The sequence below is a fragment of the Trifolium pratense genome, linkage group LG6, assembly GCF_020283565.1.
Source record: "Trifolium pratense cultivar HEN17-A07 linkage group LG6, ARS_RC_1.1, whole genome shotgun sequence".
In the NCBI taxonomy this organism is placed as follows: Eukaryota; Viridiplantae; Streptophyta; class Magnoliopsida; order Fabales; family Fabaceae; genus Trifolium; species Trifolium pratense.
The window spans coordinates 10,340,780-10,356,870 of NC_060064.1; the positions used below are offsets into that span (position 1 = coordinate 10,340,780).

Below are 16,091 nucleotides of genomic sequence, written 5' to 3' on the forward strand. Positions count from 1 at the left end.
ATCCTTCATAGATGTATCCATAATGAATTCTTCAAGAATTCGTGGAGTATAATTGGTTTTTAAATTGTTCAAGAACTGTATAACGGATCAAATCAGTTATTTATTCAATCCTTCAGGGATTGATGTTTTTGAATTCTTCTAAAAGATTAACATGATATTGATTTTACTTATATATATGAATCTTCGGGATTCATATTTTAAAAAAATATTTTACGATTCTTTTAGAAGCATATGCTTATGAATCTTCAGGATTCATATTTTAAAATTTCATCACACTATGAATCTTCAGGATTCATATTTTAAAAATTTCACTACGATACTTCTGGATCGTAGGCTGTGAATCAATATAAAAAAAAACGAAAAAAATAGAATTAAAAAAAATACAAGAAATAAAATTATCACATTCTTGAGAAGGGAGAGAGACTATCGTTGCTGATAACGTGTTATGAACTATTCCTAGAGAATAACAAGCATATAGAAGGAGAAGAGAAAGAGAGAAGATAAAGGAATAGACTTATTCACAAGTGTGTGTTTACATGGAAATAAGAGTGTCATTTATAGGACACACTAGGGGACAAGAAAACCTACCCTATAATGGGCATTCATTACATATTATTCATAACATTTATCAAATTAAATTCAGCTTTATGTCAAATAAAATTAGCTTTTCTCATTCCCTCACTTCGGATGTGGTTATTCGGATGTGGTTATGGTGCATAAGCTCAAACTTATACACCATGCATAAACTTGCTTCTTACACCCAACATATTTGCTTCCTATACCAAAAGCCAGTTCAAGCCAAAATTAGGCAATTCATTACTCGCGCACCCCCAAATACTACCTCATTACTTGCGCGCCCCTCATTTGCTTAGCACACCCCCCAAATATATTTTTTCCTTTTCCTCCCTAAATTTCTTGTGAGCCCCCCTTTTTTTTTCCTCCCCCAAATTTCTTGCGCGCCCCCAATTTTTTTTCCTCCTCCAAACTTCTAGCGCACCTCCCCCCAAAATTTCTAGCGCGCCCCCCGTTTCCAATTAAATAATAATTTTTGTTCCTTTGAAGTATATATTATAAAAATCCATTTTTAATTAATTTTCGTCATACACCCCCTCGAAACCCAACATAATAATCAATGGTTCATGCATATATAAAGCATATTTGTCAAACATACAATTTAATTTTAAGTTTTATCAATCATAATCACAATATAAATAAAATCTCATACATTAATTACACACACACACACACATATATATATATATATATATATATATATATATATATATATATATATATATATATATATATATATATATATATGGATTTTTTTCTTTACAATAAAAAATGATCGAATCCAATATCTCATGCATACTATCCAAATTTTTCTCAACTAAACTAACCATAATTGCTTTATATGAATTTTTGCTTTATGTAGCATGGTTTTGTAAAATGGTTATGTGATGTTTTAGTTAATAACAATGGTTTCAGTGTATAACATCTTGGCACTAATGTCCATATGAAACCATTTAACTAAAATAATGATTTCAGTGTATAACGCTATGAAACCATTTAACTAGACTAATGGTTTCAGTGTATAATTGTATGAAACCAAATAACAAGACTAATGGTTTCAGTGTATAACGCTATGAAATTATTTAACTAGAATAATGGTTTCAGTGTATAACAGTATGAAACCATTTAACTAGACAAATGGTTTCAGTGTATAACATCTTGAAACCAATTAAAAGGACTAATGGTTTCAGTGTATAACATCTTGGCACTAATGTTCATATAAAACCATTTAACTATAATAATGGTTTCAGTGTATAACAGTATCAAACCATTTAACTAGACAAATGGTTTCAGTGTATAACATCTTGAAACCAATTAACAAGACTAATGGTTTCAGTGTATAACATTTTAGCACTAATGCTCATATAAAACCATTTAACTATAATAATGGTTTCGGTGTATAACGCCATGAAACCATTTAACTAGACTAATGGTTTCAGTGTATAACGGTATGAAACCATTTAACTAGAATAATGGTTTCAGTGTATAACGCTATGAAACCTTTTAACTAGACTAATGGTTTCAGTGTATAACAGTATGAAACCATTTAACTAGACAAATGATTTCGGTGTATAACATCTTGAAACCAATTAACAAGACTAATGGTTTCAGTATATAACCAAAATAAGCAAATTAAACGGTTGGAAAAGCTTCAGGACATGATTTGGAACATGAATCAATTCGAAACTTACTTAGTTTAAATCGAGCTAACCAAATAAGTTTTCTCTTAACTATTTTTGAACTTTGGGTATGCTTTTCTATTGGTTTTTCTTCGTGTTTCTTGGTATATTTCGATTTCTGGAAGTGTTTGGAAGCTTTTGGATGAAAGAAATTAAAGGTTTATGGTGTTTGAATGACTTTCAATTTTTCACAAAAATGGTGAAAAAAAATAGTCTTGTTAAATGGTTTCAATATGTTATACACTGAAACCATTAGTCTTTTAAATGGTTTTCGTTTTGTTAACCCATTAATATTGTTAAACGGTTTCAGTTTTGTTAACCCATTAATATTGACTAATGTTATACACTGAAACCATTAGTCTTGTTAAATGGTTTCAATAAGTTATACACTGAAACCATTAGTCTTGTTAAATGGTTTCAGTTTTGTTAACCCATTAATATTGACTAATGTTATACACTGAAATCATTAATCTTGTTAAATGGTTTCAATAAGTTATACACTGAAACCATTAGTCTTTTAAATGGTTTCCGTTTTGTTAACTCATTAATATTGTTAAACGGTTTCAGTTTTGTTAACCCATTAATATTGACTAATGTTATACGCTGAAACCATTAGTCTTGTTAAATTGTTTCAATAAGTTATACACTGAAACCATTAGTCTTGTTAAATGGTTTCAGTTTTGTTAACTCATTAATATCGACTAACACTACAAGAAAAACGCAATTTATTGGCGGCCAAAAACCGCCAGAAACAAGGAAAAACCGCCAGAAACAGCTAAATTAGTGGCGGTTTACTGGCGGCCACGATGCGCCAGTAATTAAGGCGACGGTAACATTACTGGCGGCCAAAGCCGTCGAAAACAGAGCTGACGAGACTTACTGGCGGCCCAGACCGCCACTAAGTAACAACGGTCAATTCAATTGCGTCAGAGCTACTGGCGGCTAGGACCGCCACTAAATTTGCCCAGATTTTGACCATTTAGCGACGGTTTGGACCGCCACTACAGCCTTTTCAAATTTTTTTTAAAAAAACGTTTTTAATTAATTATTTTGTTTTAAAAAAACCGTTTTTTTAAATATTAATTGCTTTAAAAAAAACATTTTAATTTATTTAAATATAAAATTTAATAAATAATTATTTTGTTTTAGAAAAACATTTTTTTTAAATATTAATTGCTTTAAAAAACATTTTAATTTATTTAAATATAAAATTTAATATTTTTAATAATTTTATTTATATTTATTTTAAAAAAACTTTTTTTATTTAATATAAAAATAAGACAGAATTATTTAAAATGAAGAAATTTTAGATAGAGAAATACTTACCAAAATGAAGAAAAACAAGAGTGAAATGATAAAAAGTTGGAGAATTTTTAGAGTTAAGAATTTTTAGAGAGATGTTGGAGAAATTTTAGATAGAGAAAGGATTGTAGGAAATGAGAGTTGTGAAGTGAAGGAAGATATATATAGAGGGGGATAAAATTCGTGGAAATCTGTTCTTGGAGCTTATTGGCGGTCAAAGCCGCCACTAAGCCCTAACGGTTATATTTTTTTTTCAATTTCCAACCACTTTGCGGCGGCCCAGGCCGCCATTAATGTATGGGCGTGTTTCAAGAATATTACCGGCGGTCAAAACCGCCACTAAGTCCTCCAACGGCTACTTTTTTAAATTACCAACACTTTGTGGCGGCCTAGGCCGCCAGTAAGGTCTGAGGCGCCAGTTTTTTTTTTTTTTTAATATTCTTGGTAAGTTAGTGGCGGCCTGGACCGCCGGTAATGTCCAAGACAATTACTGACGGCCAGGACCGCCAATAAATTCAAATTTTCGTAATTAAATATTATTTGATAAGTTTGTGGCGGTTTTGATTAATTATTGGGGGCTTAGGCCGCCAGTAAGCTATTGAGGGCCAAAACCGCCAGTAAATTTCGCCGGTAAATGAGTATTTTCTTGTAGTGTAATGTTATACACTGAAACCATTAATCTTGTTAAATGGTTTCAATAAGCTATACAGTGAAATTATTAGTCTTGTTAAACGGTTTCAGTTTTGTTAACCCATTAATATTGACTAATGTTATATACTGAAACCATTAGTCTTGTTAAATGGTTTCAATATGAGGGTAAAATAGATTTTTTGAATCCTTAAATTTCAGCAACAAGAGATGCTTCTTGCCATGTTTCCCTGGACTCAAGTGCTTATAAAAGCACTTGTTCAAGTAAGCACTTATTTGATTAAGCTAAAAATAAAAACATAAAAATTAAGCAAGTAGAGGGGGTGCAGAACGTAAGTCAGGGGGGTGCAGAAAACAAATACAGAAGTCCAGGCCCAAGCCCAATCCATTTTCAAAAAAAAAAGTAGAAAGGAAGAAACGATTCAGTGCGGCGCCAGTCCATGGCGCGTGATACAGATCTCAGATGTCGGCCTTCTGATCCATCAGATTGCTAGGATTTAATAAATCAAAATAGATCTGAGCCTTTGGATCGTTTTATAATAATCTAACGGTCATGACTTAAAATTTGAGGGAGCCAATGACGCGTCGCCACGTCATCGTCTTCAACCTCCACCTTCTTCTTCAAAAAACCTTCACAACCACAACAACAACACTAAATCTCAACCGAAAATTACAAGTGGGTATACCATTTTACTCAAAATTTAACGTTGATCATGAATTCATGCTTAGATTTCACAGTGGAGGTATAGATTTTAAAAAACGATTCAATCTTTAAAACCTAAAAAAATTGAAAACACGATTATTTGAGCGAAATAAGCAAAATAAACGGTTGGAAAAGCTTGAGGACATGATTTGGAACATGAATCAATTCGAAACTTACTTAGTTTGACTTTTAATTCGAAACTTACTTACTTAGTTTGGGATTTTGAGATGATAACATGTGTCATCAAAATGTCTATGATCGGATGGTTGTGATTAACTTATGCACCGTACATAAGATTGATCTTATGCATATTAACTTGTGCCCCTCACTTCTATCACGTCTCAATTCTCTATTTTTGTGCATATCCTTTATACATGGCCGGCCTTGTGTGAGGGCAAGGTGCCCTATGGCGCCGGGTCTCACTTTTTAGGGGCTTCAAAAATAATTTATATGGTACCAAGTTTCTTAAAAAAAATATTTCAAAAAATTAAATAAAAAATCCTAATATCTTTTTAATCTATTTTTGTTGGTTTAATCTAGAGTGTTTAGGTTCAAGTTTCAGAAAAATAAAATAAAATGAATAAAAAAAAAGGTTTTATTGTCTGAAATACACACATAAACGACCTTAGCTTCTCCTTCTCCCACTCATTGCTAAAATGAAGCCATTTTTTTAAGTAGTTAGAAGATACGCATATGAAACCAAATGAAACACTAGTTAAGGTCCAATGCATATGTCAAAAAAAAAAAAAAAAGGTCCAATGCATATTTCACTTGATTAAAAAAAATAAAATGAAAAATAGAGGCACGATTTCATATTTTCATTAGTATGTGGAAGCAACATAATAACAAGCATTGGAACAACATTTTAGACCTCTTGACCCATGTTTTTCCACATGCGGTTGATATGATACACAACTGGTGTAGTGTCCGGTATATGCAAACTAGGACAATAACAAATCAGCATGTTCAGTCAGCTGTTGGATGGAAGAAATTGGCTTTTGGTAGGGTAAAATTCAATATTGATGTTTCTTTTTTGTCTCATAACAATGTACTTTTATTAGAGGTGAAGCTGATTTTTATATACAATCTAGGTTCTGTTGTTTTTTCTCAGCTGAGATTTTGACTTTGACAATTTAAAACACTACAAGAAAAATCTTATTTACTAACAAAACTTGCCCTTAATAACTTATCAAGGTTTCTTTTTGACAAAATAACCTATCAAGGTTTAAGCCCTCAATAAGTAAGACAAATCGTCAATAACATTGTTCTAATTTAAAAAACAAAAAGCGAGAGAACATTTCGGAGATGGCCACCAAGATATTATTCTATTTGAAAAAAAATTAATGTGTTATTTATTGGCGGCTGGGCCAACAATAAATTTGATCCGGTTAAAATAAATGTGCGAGAACATATCGACGATTTAGACCTCCAGATTCTACAACAACCTTATCCTCATTTCTCTATACATACATCGCTTCCATTTCATTTCTACACGACCATTCTCTCTTTAAACCTTTTCAAACTTCTCTCTAAATCTCTAAACTTCTCTCATACTTTTCTCTTACAAACTTCTCTCAAAAAAAAATTCATTTCTCCATTTTCATTTGACTCATCTTATCTAAAAATTTGTAAGTGTTTACAATTTTTAAAAAGTTTAGCATATTTATTTAATATTTAAATTAAATGTGTAAATGCTTTAATATTATAATAAGTTTTTGCCCCTACTTTTTAATCAACTCATGTGTATTTTCACATTTTTTAATAGTTTTTTATTTATGTTTATAATATTATAAGAATCCCTCCAAAAAAAATTAGAATTTTTTAACATAAAATGAATTATTTATAAATTTTTAAGTGCAAAAAACAAAAAAAATCATATTTAATTCATCCATTGTTAAAAAAAATATAAACTTTTGCAAGACCTAGAGATTCATATAATGTACTAAATACGACTGCGGGAAAGAAAATTAAAATTTCGAATGATATACACGAGTTGACTGAAAAGCAGAGACAAAAAATTATGACAGAAAATATTTGAGGGAACAAAACTTGCTAAAAAAATTTATATGGGCCAAAAACAAAATTTGAAATATTTACGGGGACCAAAAACATATTCAACCCTAATTTTTATTTAATAACTGCCTACTAATACGATATTTGTGGTTCATTCTTGTGTCGTGATTGAGAGTGCATAAAGCTTAAAGTCGGACACTACTCGACACATCAAGTAAGTAATGTAATTTTAATTTATAATAATATTTTTTAACAACTTTAAAACAAATATTTTAAGTTGAATATTTTTTTTTTACTAATTTTAAGTTTGATAAAAAAAATTTACAAAAAGTTTAATCGCTATTTATTATTGCTATTGTTATCAAATTATTGTTAGTTTTAGGAAAAAATTTAGTAATCCAAAAGTTTTTTTTTTTTACAATAGAATTGATGATTGAACTTGTAACAAAAAAAAAATTTGATGATTGAACTCATAACTTCTATCATACTATCCAAACTCTCACCACTAGACTAAATTTAGTGGCTTTGAAAAATAGAGCAAATATGATATTGATCTAATTAATGATTGTGTTGTTGATATATTATGTTTTATTTTCATATCTTAATTATGAATTGTAGTTGGATGTATGATAGAAATTATGCCAGAAAGACATGACAAGTTAAACAAGTTTTTAAATTAGGGGTTGAACTATTAACAATGTCATAAAAATAAAATATAGGTCTACTGTCGTAAGTGAGGGGGAAATTAGATGTATGTGTGTAATTTGTCAATGTAGACGTATCAACAAAGAAGATGAAATTAAGTTTCATTTATATACTAATGGATTCCAACGTAATTATTGGATTTGATTAAGTTATGATGAATCAATTTTATTGGATCCTTTCAACAATGTTAATATGAGTGTTGCTTAAGAATAGGAGTTGATGGGTAATGGAATAAGTACCCCTCACGTACTCTGCATGTATCCTAGGGGTGTGCAAAATAATAAGGTTAACCATACCCAAATTACTAACCAAACCATTTCCATTTTTTAAAAACCTAGTCCATTTTATAAAAAAACCAACCCAGACCATAAAACATAAAAATGGTAAACCGGTTTACCATTTCACTTAGTTGGTTTAGAACCGGTTTATTCTTCTGAGAATTAATTTCACGCATGAGAAACCAAATCAACACAATCAGAAATCAAATCACAGTTTCATCGCAAATCCCCCTCCGTCAAACCCAGGGGCGGAGCTACATGTGGGCTCGGCAGGGCCTTGGCCCGCCCCAGTTTTTTTTAAATTTTTTTCTTACATGGGAAATTACTATTATGCCCCTGGTAACTCTTTTAACGTACAATATAATCTTTTCATCCTAGAATCACACGCGTGAGAAACTGAGAATATTCTTGCTCCTTCACCCTCACACCGTCGCAACTGTCTACGGCAAGTCGGCAACCACACGAAAGCACCGTCTGTGCAACCCACGACACCACCTTCCACCGTCGACCTCGTTTTCTCATCTCTCTGATTTCTGTTCTCATGTATGTCTCAGGAAACCCCTTTGTTCTCTCAGATTTTTATGTTAAAGTGTTATTATTGAATGTTGTTGTAGGTCACCTGTTGTTAAATTGTTAGAAAACTTGCTCAATTTTAGTTGTTTGTTGTTAAATTTGATAAAGAAGTGGTGTTTTTAAGTTAGTGGAATGATGTCATTGAGTTTTATTTGCCTTCAATTTTGAGTGAGTAGAAAGCAATAGAATCAACAAAGTTGAAGTGGTGTAAAATTAATTAGTGAAGTGTTTGATTTTATTTAAGTGTTTGTTTGTACTGGTTTTGGAATGCAATGTGTAGGAGCTGTTTTGGGTTTTGTTGTTTGCCTGCTATTAGGACTAGGAGTGTGTTGGTTCAATTTGCAACTTTTTATGGCTTGGGGTTGCACATCTTGTTGTGATTGTTTGAATTTGTGGTGGTGTTAGGTGTTTTGGTATGTAATGCAGCTTTGTAATGGTGTCCCTTTACCTTAATTTTTTTGGTGGTATAGATGTGGCTAGGTGTATTTTGTAATAGTGATTACTCGGATCGTTCATGATCTGATGTGGTGTCCTCCTAGTTGTTGTGTATTAGTGGAGGCCTAGACAAAGATACATAGGCTTGAGGTGTGTTGGTGTTGGTGTTGTGTATTTGGTGTTTTTGCATTCATGACTTTGGATTTTCTTTAAAAGAAAAATTGCGGCCCTCCCCAATATTTTGAGCTAGCTCCGCCACTGGTCAAACCCACTCCCACCGGCGAATCCTCCTCCGTCAAACCCACTCCCACCGGCGAATCCTCCTCCGTCAAACCCACTCCCACCGGCGAATCCACCTCCTCCTCCGTCGCACAACCACTCACCATCGACGACAATCCAATCAGCTTAAATCGCATCAAAATCAGCTTAAATTGCAAAATCAGCTTAATCGGTGAGTGAATCTAATAATCTAATGTTGATTTCTGTTGAATAACTTGTTGAATCTGTTGAATAATATATTCATTAGATTTTTAGCTTATTGAATAATCTGTTGAATAATATATTCATTAGATTATTAGCTTATTGAATAATCTGTTGAATAACTTGTTGAATCCGTTGAATAATATATCCATTAGATTATTAGCTTTCTTAATATGTTTGTGCATTTAAAACTATTATCAATTGTTGTATGTTACGTTGATGAAGTTATTTTGCTAAACTTTCCTGAAAATTTGATTGGAGAATCATATTCTGTGGGACTTTTTTGCTATGTGTTTTGGTGCCAATCATTGTCCACAATTGCCAATGGTGGATTTTTGGAATATGGTTTGTTTTGTTGTTTCCACAATTGTTAGTAAAAATCAAGTTTATTGTCGAGGCGATTATATTTGAAGTAAGGTGTTGATTATATTCATTAGCTTATTATGATTATGATAATGAGAATGGAATTGAAGAGAAGGGTGAGGTGTGAAAGAGCTTGGGGAATTTCTTTTGTGTATGCATGAGAGAAACTAGTAAATAATAATATATTATCTCCAAATTGTTTTCTCGTACATTTTGGTGCAAGCAACTTATGCTGGGTTAAACCCTGCACTCAAATTGTGCAGATAAATACTCATTAACTAAGATCTTCAAGTAGTGCAATTATACAGAAGCATATAAATACTAAAACATGAACAAAATGAAGCAAAATCACTTTTTCTACCTCTAAATACTTTTACTTTTCAAGGCACACAAACAATGAAACATGTTATCAAATATTGGATACTCTGAATACTTCTCATATCATATCACTTAATTTATGCCAACTTGATCCAGTATTGCTGATCAAAGAAAGAACATCCATTAAGATGCAAGGGCTGCAGCAGCTTTCTGAAATGGAATGAAAATATTAAAGTTTATAGTGGAAATGCTACTACTTCTCTTTAGGAGATGATAATTTAGAGAAAAAGATAAAGAAAATAGAATTTTTAATCAAAGTTTACCCGTTTTTGCTCTTCCATGTTTGCTTTTATCAGAGAATAGACAGCAACACCTGCAATTGCAATAGCAGTGCCAATGCCAGTTTGTGTGTATATTGTGTTGCCTGCAGAAATTCACAAAATGTTAGAATAGAACATCAGAGTTATTGTTAATTAATCACAGCTTATTATGATTGTCTATTTGACAGTGTTGAAATGAACACTCATGGCGCTTCCGAGACATCTGAACAAAAAGTTTGTTACACAGCTAACCCATTACCTCCTCGCCCTCGACCACGCAAGAACCGTTCTGAAGCCTGGGATCACTTTACAATAGAGCCGGGAGAGGAAAAGAAAGCAAAATGTTACTATTGTGGAACCTTCATCAGATTTGTATTGGCATTTGTCTTTGGAATTGATGAAATTGTGAACATGGTATCTCAAAAACCCAAAATTCATGTGTTCTGTATGAAAAAAAATATTAAAAAATATATACGGCTTCGATTCATACCATAGGAGTACTGTCGGCGTACTCTCTCTCAAATTGAGTACTGATGCTTCATAGATCGAAACCGATAAATAAAAGACAAAACACATTGACTAAATTAACAAGATATTTTTAATTTAAATAGTTAAATATCCACAATTGTTAATGTGAGTATAATTTAGAAACATTTTCATTGCTTTTAATAGTTTACGCATCAGATTGATTGTTTACTTGGTTTATCACTCTGTCTACTCCATTTTACCCATTATAATGAAATGACTCTTTTACCCTTATTAATAGTTGATATTTACAAAATTACCATCTGTTCCCTCTTTTGTTCTTCCACTCTCTGGCGCTCTCGTTTATCAGTTTCTCGTTTGCCGTTCAAAACCCATCCGGCTCCACTCCACCTCCGGCCTTCGTCCGCCTAGCCATCCACCTGCCACCGCTGGTCTCTGCTCTAACTAGTGAGGTTTTTGAATTTTCCATATTTGCCAATTCGTAATCTATGCATGCCATATGTTTGTTTGTTGGCTGAGCTGAAATCTGAGACAATGAGTTTTTTATGTTTGTTTCTTAACATTCATATCAATTTATGAGTGCTGGTAGTTGAATTTTAGAACTTTGGATTTGGAACATTACATTCGTTTTTGTGCTGTTTTCCCCCCAACAATTACTTCACTTTGTTACTAATGCATACTAATTGTTTGCAAGAGTCTCTATAATTCAGTATATTGTATCTAATTTCCATGTTTCTTATTTGAGTTATTATATACACATCTGTCATATGGAACTTGGCTTCTGAAATTCTGTCATTAAAACCATAGTGGATGCAATTTTTGTTGGCATCATCATACTGTTAGGATACCCTACTGCTAGTTATATTTAGAGAGATGGGAATAAGAAGATATAATAAATAACAAAGTGAAAGAAAAGGGGTTGCAACTAGGCATTAAAATGAAATTGAGACACAGGGAGGTGTAGGCTCTAGAAGAAATGTAGTATGTAGTGTTTCTGACACCTTTCCCCTAATTTTTAACTGCAAGTCTTGCTTCAATTGCCTTCTCTTTGCTTATAGTCATTCTTATGTTGTCGCTTAGATCAAAGAGCTTTAAGTCATAGAATGTTGATAACTTACAGCAGAATCTCATGATTAGATGTTGGAATGAATAAGAAGGTAGGTCATCCCGTTTAAAATGGTTGTTTTAACTTAAGGCCCACGGTGCACAGTGTTTTTAAACTTTTGGGCCTGTGGACTTTTCTACAATATGGCCTATGGTCAAGGGGTCATGGGTGAGCCCATATTGAGGTTCTATGAATTGGTTCTTAACAAAACATTGTTTGTTTCTTTACAATTGCAGAGTCAAGTGGCTCTAAGAGGCGTTTCAATTCAATGGCTATTTCCAACGTTCACATGCTTCAATCTGCCAGAGGTTTTCAGAAGTGCAATCTCTCCTTTTCCAGCCACGGCTATCCCAGATGCGGTTACCGGACTCGCAACTTAGCTTTTGCTTCTATGCACACATCTGATCCTAAGGTACTTCCATGTCAACTAGCTAACTAGTTCCTTTCATAGATTTGGACATCTGGTTGCTTTAAACAATGGGCAATGAGAGCCCTTAAGAAAATAAGGGGGTGTGCGGTTTGTCGCTTGTCTTCATTTTCAGTTGACATGTTCTTGCAAATAATTATAAAATTACCAGTTTGTTTTAACTTCTTTTTTGCTGATTTTTAAACTTTGGTAAAGAAAAAACTTCTATAAGTAAAGTAATAAAAACAATATTCTTACAATTTCATTCACTAATTTTTGAGCACATAACAAAATGAAAATAGCTTGATATTTTTATAATTATCAGCAGAAATCAAAAACAAAGAGACCAAGTTTTTGTATTGGCCGCCACAGTGCATTCTCCTTATGGTGATGTTTGGGCTTTATGTTAAATGATGGTTCTCATGTTGGAATTTGTCATTGTGTCCCTGAAATAGACAGAATGGTTTTATGTATGTATTGTTTTTATTTTATTTTAAAAAAATATAGGAACCGGGTTCATGCTTTAGGTTTGTATAATCTGTTAACATGTGAACATCTGCTCACCTGGTTATAGATGTTAATGTCCGAGAGATATTGTCAATAAATAAATAAACAAGGCCTTTGAGACATCAATGTGTGCTAATACAGAGGAATTACTACTTTTTTGACTATGTTCCAGATATATGAGGTCTAGGATTTCCGAGTATAAATTATCTAGTGTCATTGGATATACAATATGATTCTGCATTCTATTTTATTGTCAATTAGACTGTGTAGAAATATCTGGGACAAGCATCCACTTTGCTCTTGATTTTTAAAAATGATTTGTTGCATGAGCATCTATGACAGTAATCGTGCATATTCAGTTGGGAACATGATTGAGAATCAACTGGTAACTTTTGCCCCTTCATGAGACTGAAAATACGGTAGATCAGAAGTACATACTAATAGTTCTTTTCGATCTTGAACAAATCATTTTTATTTAACAACTACCATTGTTTCCTTCTGGTATCTTTAAAGCTTTGGTGCTGTTTTAGTTGTTAAGTTTTCTATTTTAGTTGTGAGAATAACCATGTGAGTCTGATGTATATTTCTTGGTTCAAATTGGATAACCATTTAGTTGTTGCATCAAGTCCCCAAATTCTTTTAACATTTTTATGATTGTAAATATGCTGTTAATACAAGAAAGTTTATCACTTCATCCTTTGAATACTTATGTAGTCATGACATTTGTTATTTTTGTTCCTTCTCTCTTTGAAGGCTCTTTTTGATGATATAAATAATTTTTTTTCACGTTAAAAGGCTAAACTTTTTGTCACAGGTAGATTCATTGTTGGACGGTGTAAAATGGGATGATAAAGGTTTGGCTGTGGCAATAGCTCAAAATGTTGACACAGGGGCCATACTGATGCAAGGCTTTGCAAATAGAGAAGCCGTGGCTACAACCATATCTTCTCGCAAGGCCACATTCTATAGCCGGTCACGATCATCATTGTGGACCAAAGGAGAGACCTCTAATAATTTTATCAACGTCCATGATGTCTTTCTTGATTGTGACCGTGATTCTGTAAGCTCTTGCTATTTTTGCCCATTGTTTTTTTTCTTTTTCTTTTCCATTTTCTGTTTTTTGTACCATATGGAAGTTATGTACTTTTCTTATTCCTTGGTAACAACTTAGATAATATACCTTGGGAAACCTGACGGGCCTACCTGCCACACAGGGGCAGAAACATGCTACTATACACCAGTCTTTGACTTGTTGAAAGAGGAAGAGGTTAGCTTCGCTCAATTAAAACCAGCACGCTATTGTCCTGTTTTCCCACAGAGAAAGGTCAACAACATTGAAATTTGTTTGGTTATCTGTTACAGGCTGAAGGAAACAAATTGGCATTAACCTCTCTGTATGCATTAGAGTCAACAATCTCCCAGCGCAAGGCAGAGTTAGTAGATGAAGAAAATGGGAAGCCTTCATGGACAAAACGATTATTACTTAATGATAAGTTGTTGTGCTCTAAAATCAGGTGGGTTATAAAATGTTATTCTGTTGAGTTTGATTAAAATAAGTTGCTTTTTCACCCCGAAAACCATATTCTTCTTGCTGTTCAGTCAATAGGAAGCCTTGTAGCTACTAGTTGCCACTGTATAAAAGCATTTCCCCGAAAAAGGGACTTATTTGATTAAAACAAGTCCCTTTTTCACCCCCAAAACCATATTCTTCATGCTTTTCAGTCAATGGGAAGCCTTCTAGCTATATAGTTTCCTCTGTATAAATTCATTTCCCTGAAACGCTAATATGATTCTAATAGTTCACATTGATTGAAGAAAACAGATGGACTATATATATAATGCCTATTTTCTACTTGCAGAGAAGAGGCAAATGAGTTGTGTCAAACACTAGAGAATAACGAGGACAAGTCACGCACTGCTTCAGAAATGGCTGATGTACTCTATCATGCCATGGTTCTGTTGGCGCTGAAAGATGTCAAAGTAGAAGATGTTTTGCAGGTTCTACGCCAGAGATTTTCCAAGTCTGGTATTGAAGAGAAGAGAAGTCGCACAACCCATAAATCAGTGGAGAATTGAATGTTCTTCATCAAGTGAACAACATATTTAGCTTTTGGTGTCATAGTTCGATGTACAAGACAGGTTACCGTGTGGCTGCGGTTTCGTAGGGGTAACTCTAGCCCATACAGCAAACTGCAAGTCTGTAATACCTTAGTTTTTATTCTTTGTCGTCTTAGCTCATTTACCTAAAACTTAAATTGTTGAAACTTGTGTCCTGTAATTTTCTCAATTTGTTGATTTTAGCTTTGACTCTTGTTTGATTCCATACTATCATCACAAGAATTAAATGAACACCATGTGATTTTTCTTGAATAAGCATCTAATAATAACTATGGTGAAAATATAAATAATTATCATGAAATAGATTAAAATATTAGAAATGATTTTTATTTATTTATTGAGAAGTGTAGTATTTGAAGTTAATAATGTCTTAAATGTTGTGTTGGGGCCAGGTTCGTCGTTCTTATGTGATTTTATGTTGTAGTAGTCGATCTCAGTAGTCGATCTTGGCCTTTGATTTGAGATCGGAATACCTAAAATGGTTACAACATTTTGCTGTAATAATAGGAAATCTAATTCATTACATGCACATACTGACATACATACATTCTTATGAAAAGGTAGTACATCAACAAATACTATTTGTTTATTCCCATAATAATATAATTAGTAAATACAAAATGGTAAATTATAATATCCAAGCATGCATCTGCATAATGAATATGATTCAACAATACTTTTTCACCAAATTATTCCCATATAGATTAGATAGATAGATAGATAGATCATAATAGAATATGTGAGCAAATTATGGAAGTGGAGGCATTAATATGGTACTTGTGCACTTGGTCATGCACGATGTATTAACTCCTTCACATTTCATGGCACAACCTAAGAAATTCTGAAGCTGGCTATTGTAACATCCAACAACACAAGAAAGAACACCTTCCCCACATTTACCAAGACACTGCCCTAGATTTTCCTTTTGGCTAACTTCATTAGCAGTTGCTAATGAAATCAGCATAAGCATTCCAAGAATTTGGATCACATGCTTGCCTTGTAGAGTCATTGTTAAACTGAGCTTGTTTTTATGAGTTAATTAAATATTTCACAAGTTACACTAAGCTAGTTGTTTGTGA

The 16,091-nt window shown here is 32.9% G+C and overlaps 1 protein-coding gene and 1 long non-coding RNA gene across 8 annotated transcripts; one reads left to right on the top strand and one right to left on the bottom strand.

Moving 5' to 3' along the window:
• Positions 1 to 8,301: 8,301 nt before the first annotated feature.
• On the top strand, positions 8,302 to 15,264 carry LOC123892604 (histidine biosynthesis bifunctional protein hisIE, chloroplastic). 7 transcript variants are annotated; one of them, XM_045942433.1, is made up of 8 exons: positions 8,302 to 8,374; positions 8,434 to 8,444; positions 9,126 to 9,360; positions 12,218 to 12,393; positions 13,709 to 13,954; positions 14,066 to 14,161; positions 14,257 to 14,408; positions 14,754 to 15,264. In XM_045942433.1, the coding sequence occupies exons 4-8, from the start codon at positions 12,250 to 12,252 to the stop codon at positions 14,968 to 14,970; spliced, it is 855 nt and encodes a 284-aa protein (XP_045798389.1). In that variant the 5' UTR covers positions 8,302 to 8,374; positions 8,434 to 8,444; positions 9,126 to 9,360; positions 12,218 to 12,249; the 3' UTR covers positions 14,971 to 15,264. The 7 variants fall into 7 exon arrangements, with proteins under 7 accessions (XP_045798389.1, XP_045798388.1, XP_045798386.1 ...); XM_045942432.1 differs by having other exon boundaries at positions 8,305 to 8,444; XM_045942431.1 differs by lacking the exon at positions 9,126 to 9,360 and having other exon boundaries at positions 8,307 to 8,374.
• LOC123892605 lies at positions 9,921 to 10,752 on the bottom strand. Its single transcript, XR_006803221.1, has 2 exons — positions 10,394 to 10,752; positions 9,921 to 10,280 (listed from the first exon to the last, which is right to left on the bottom strand). It is a non-coding gene; the product is annotated as an uncharacterized LOC123892605 (long non-coding RNA).
• Positions 15,265 to 16,091: the final 827 nt, after the last annotated feature.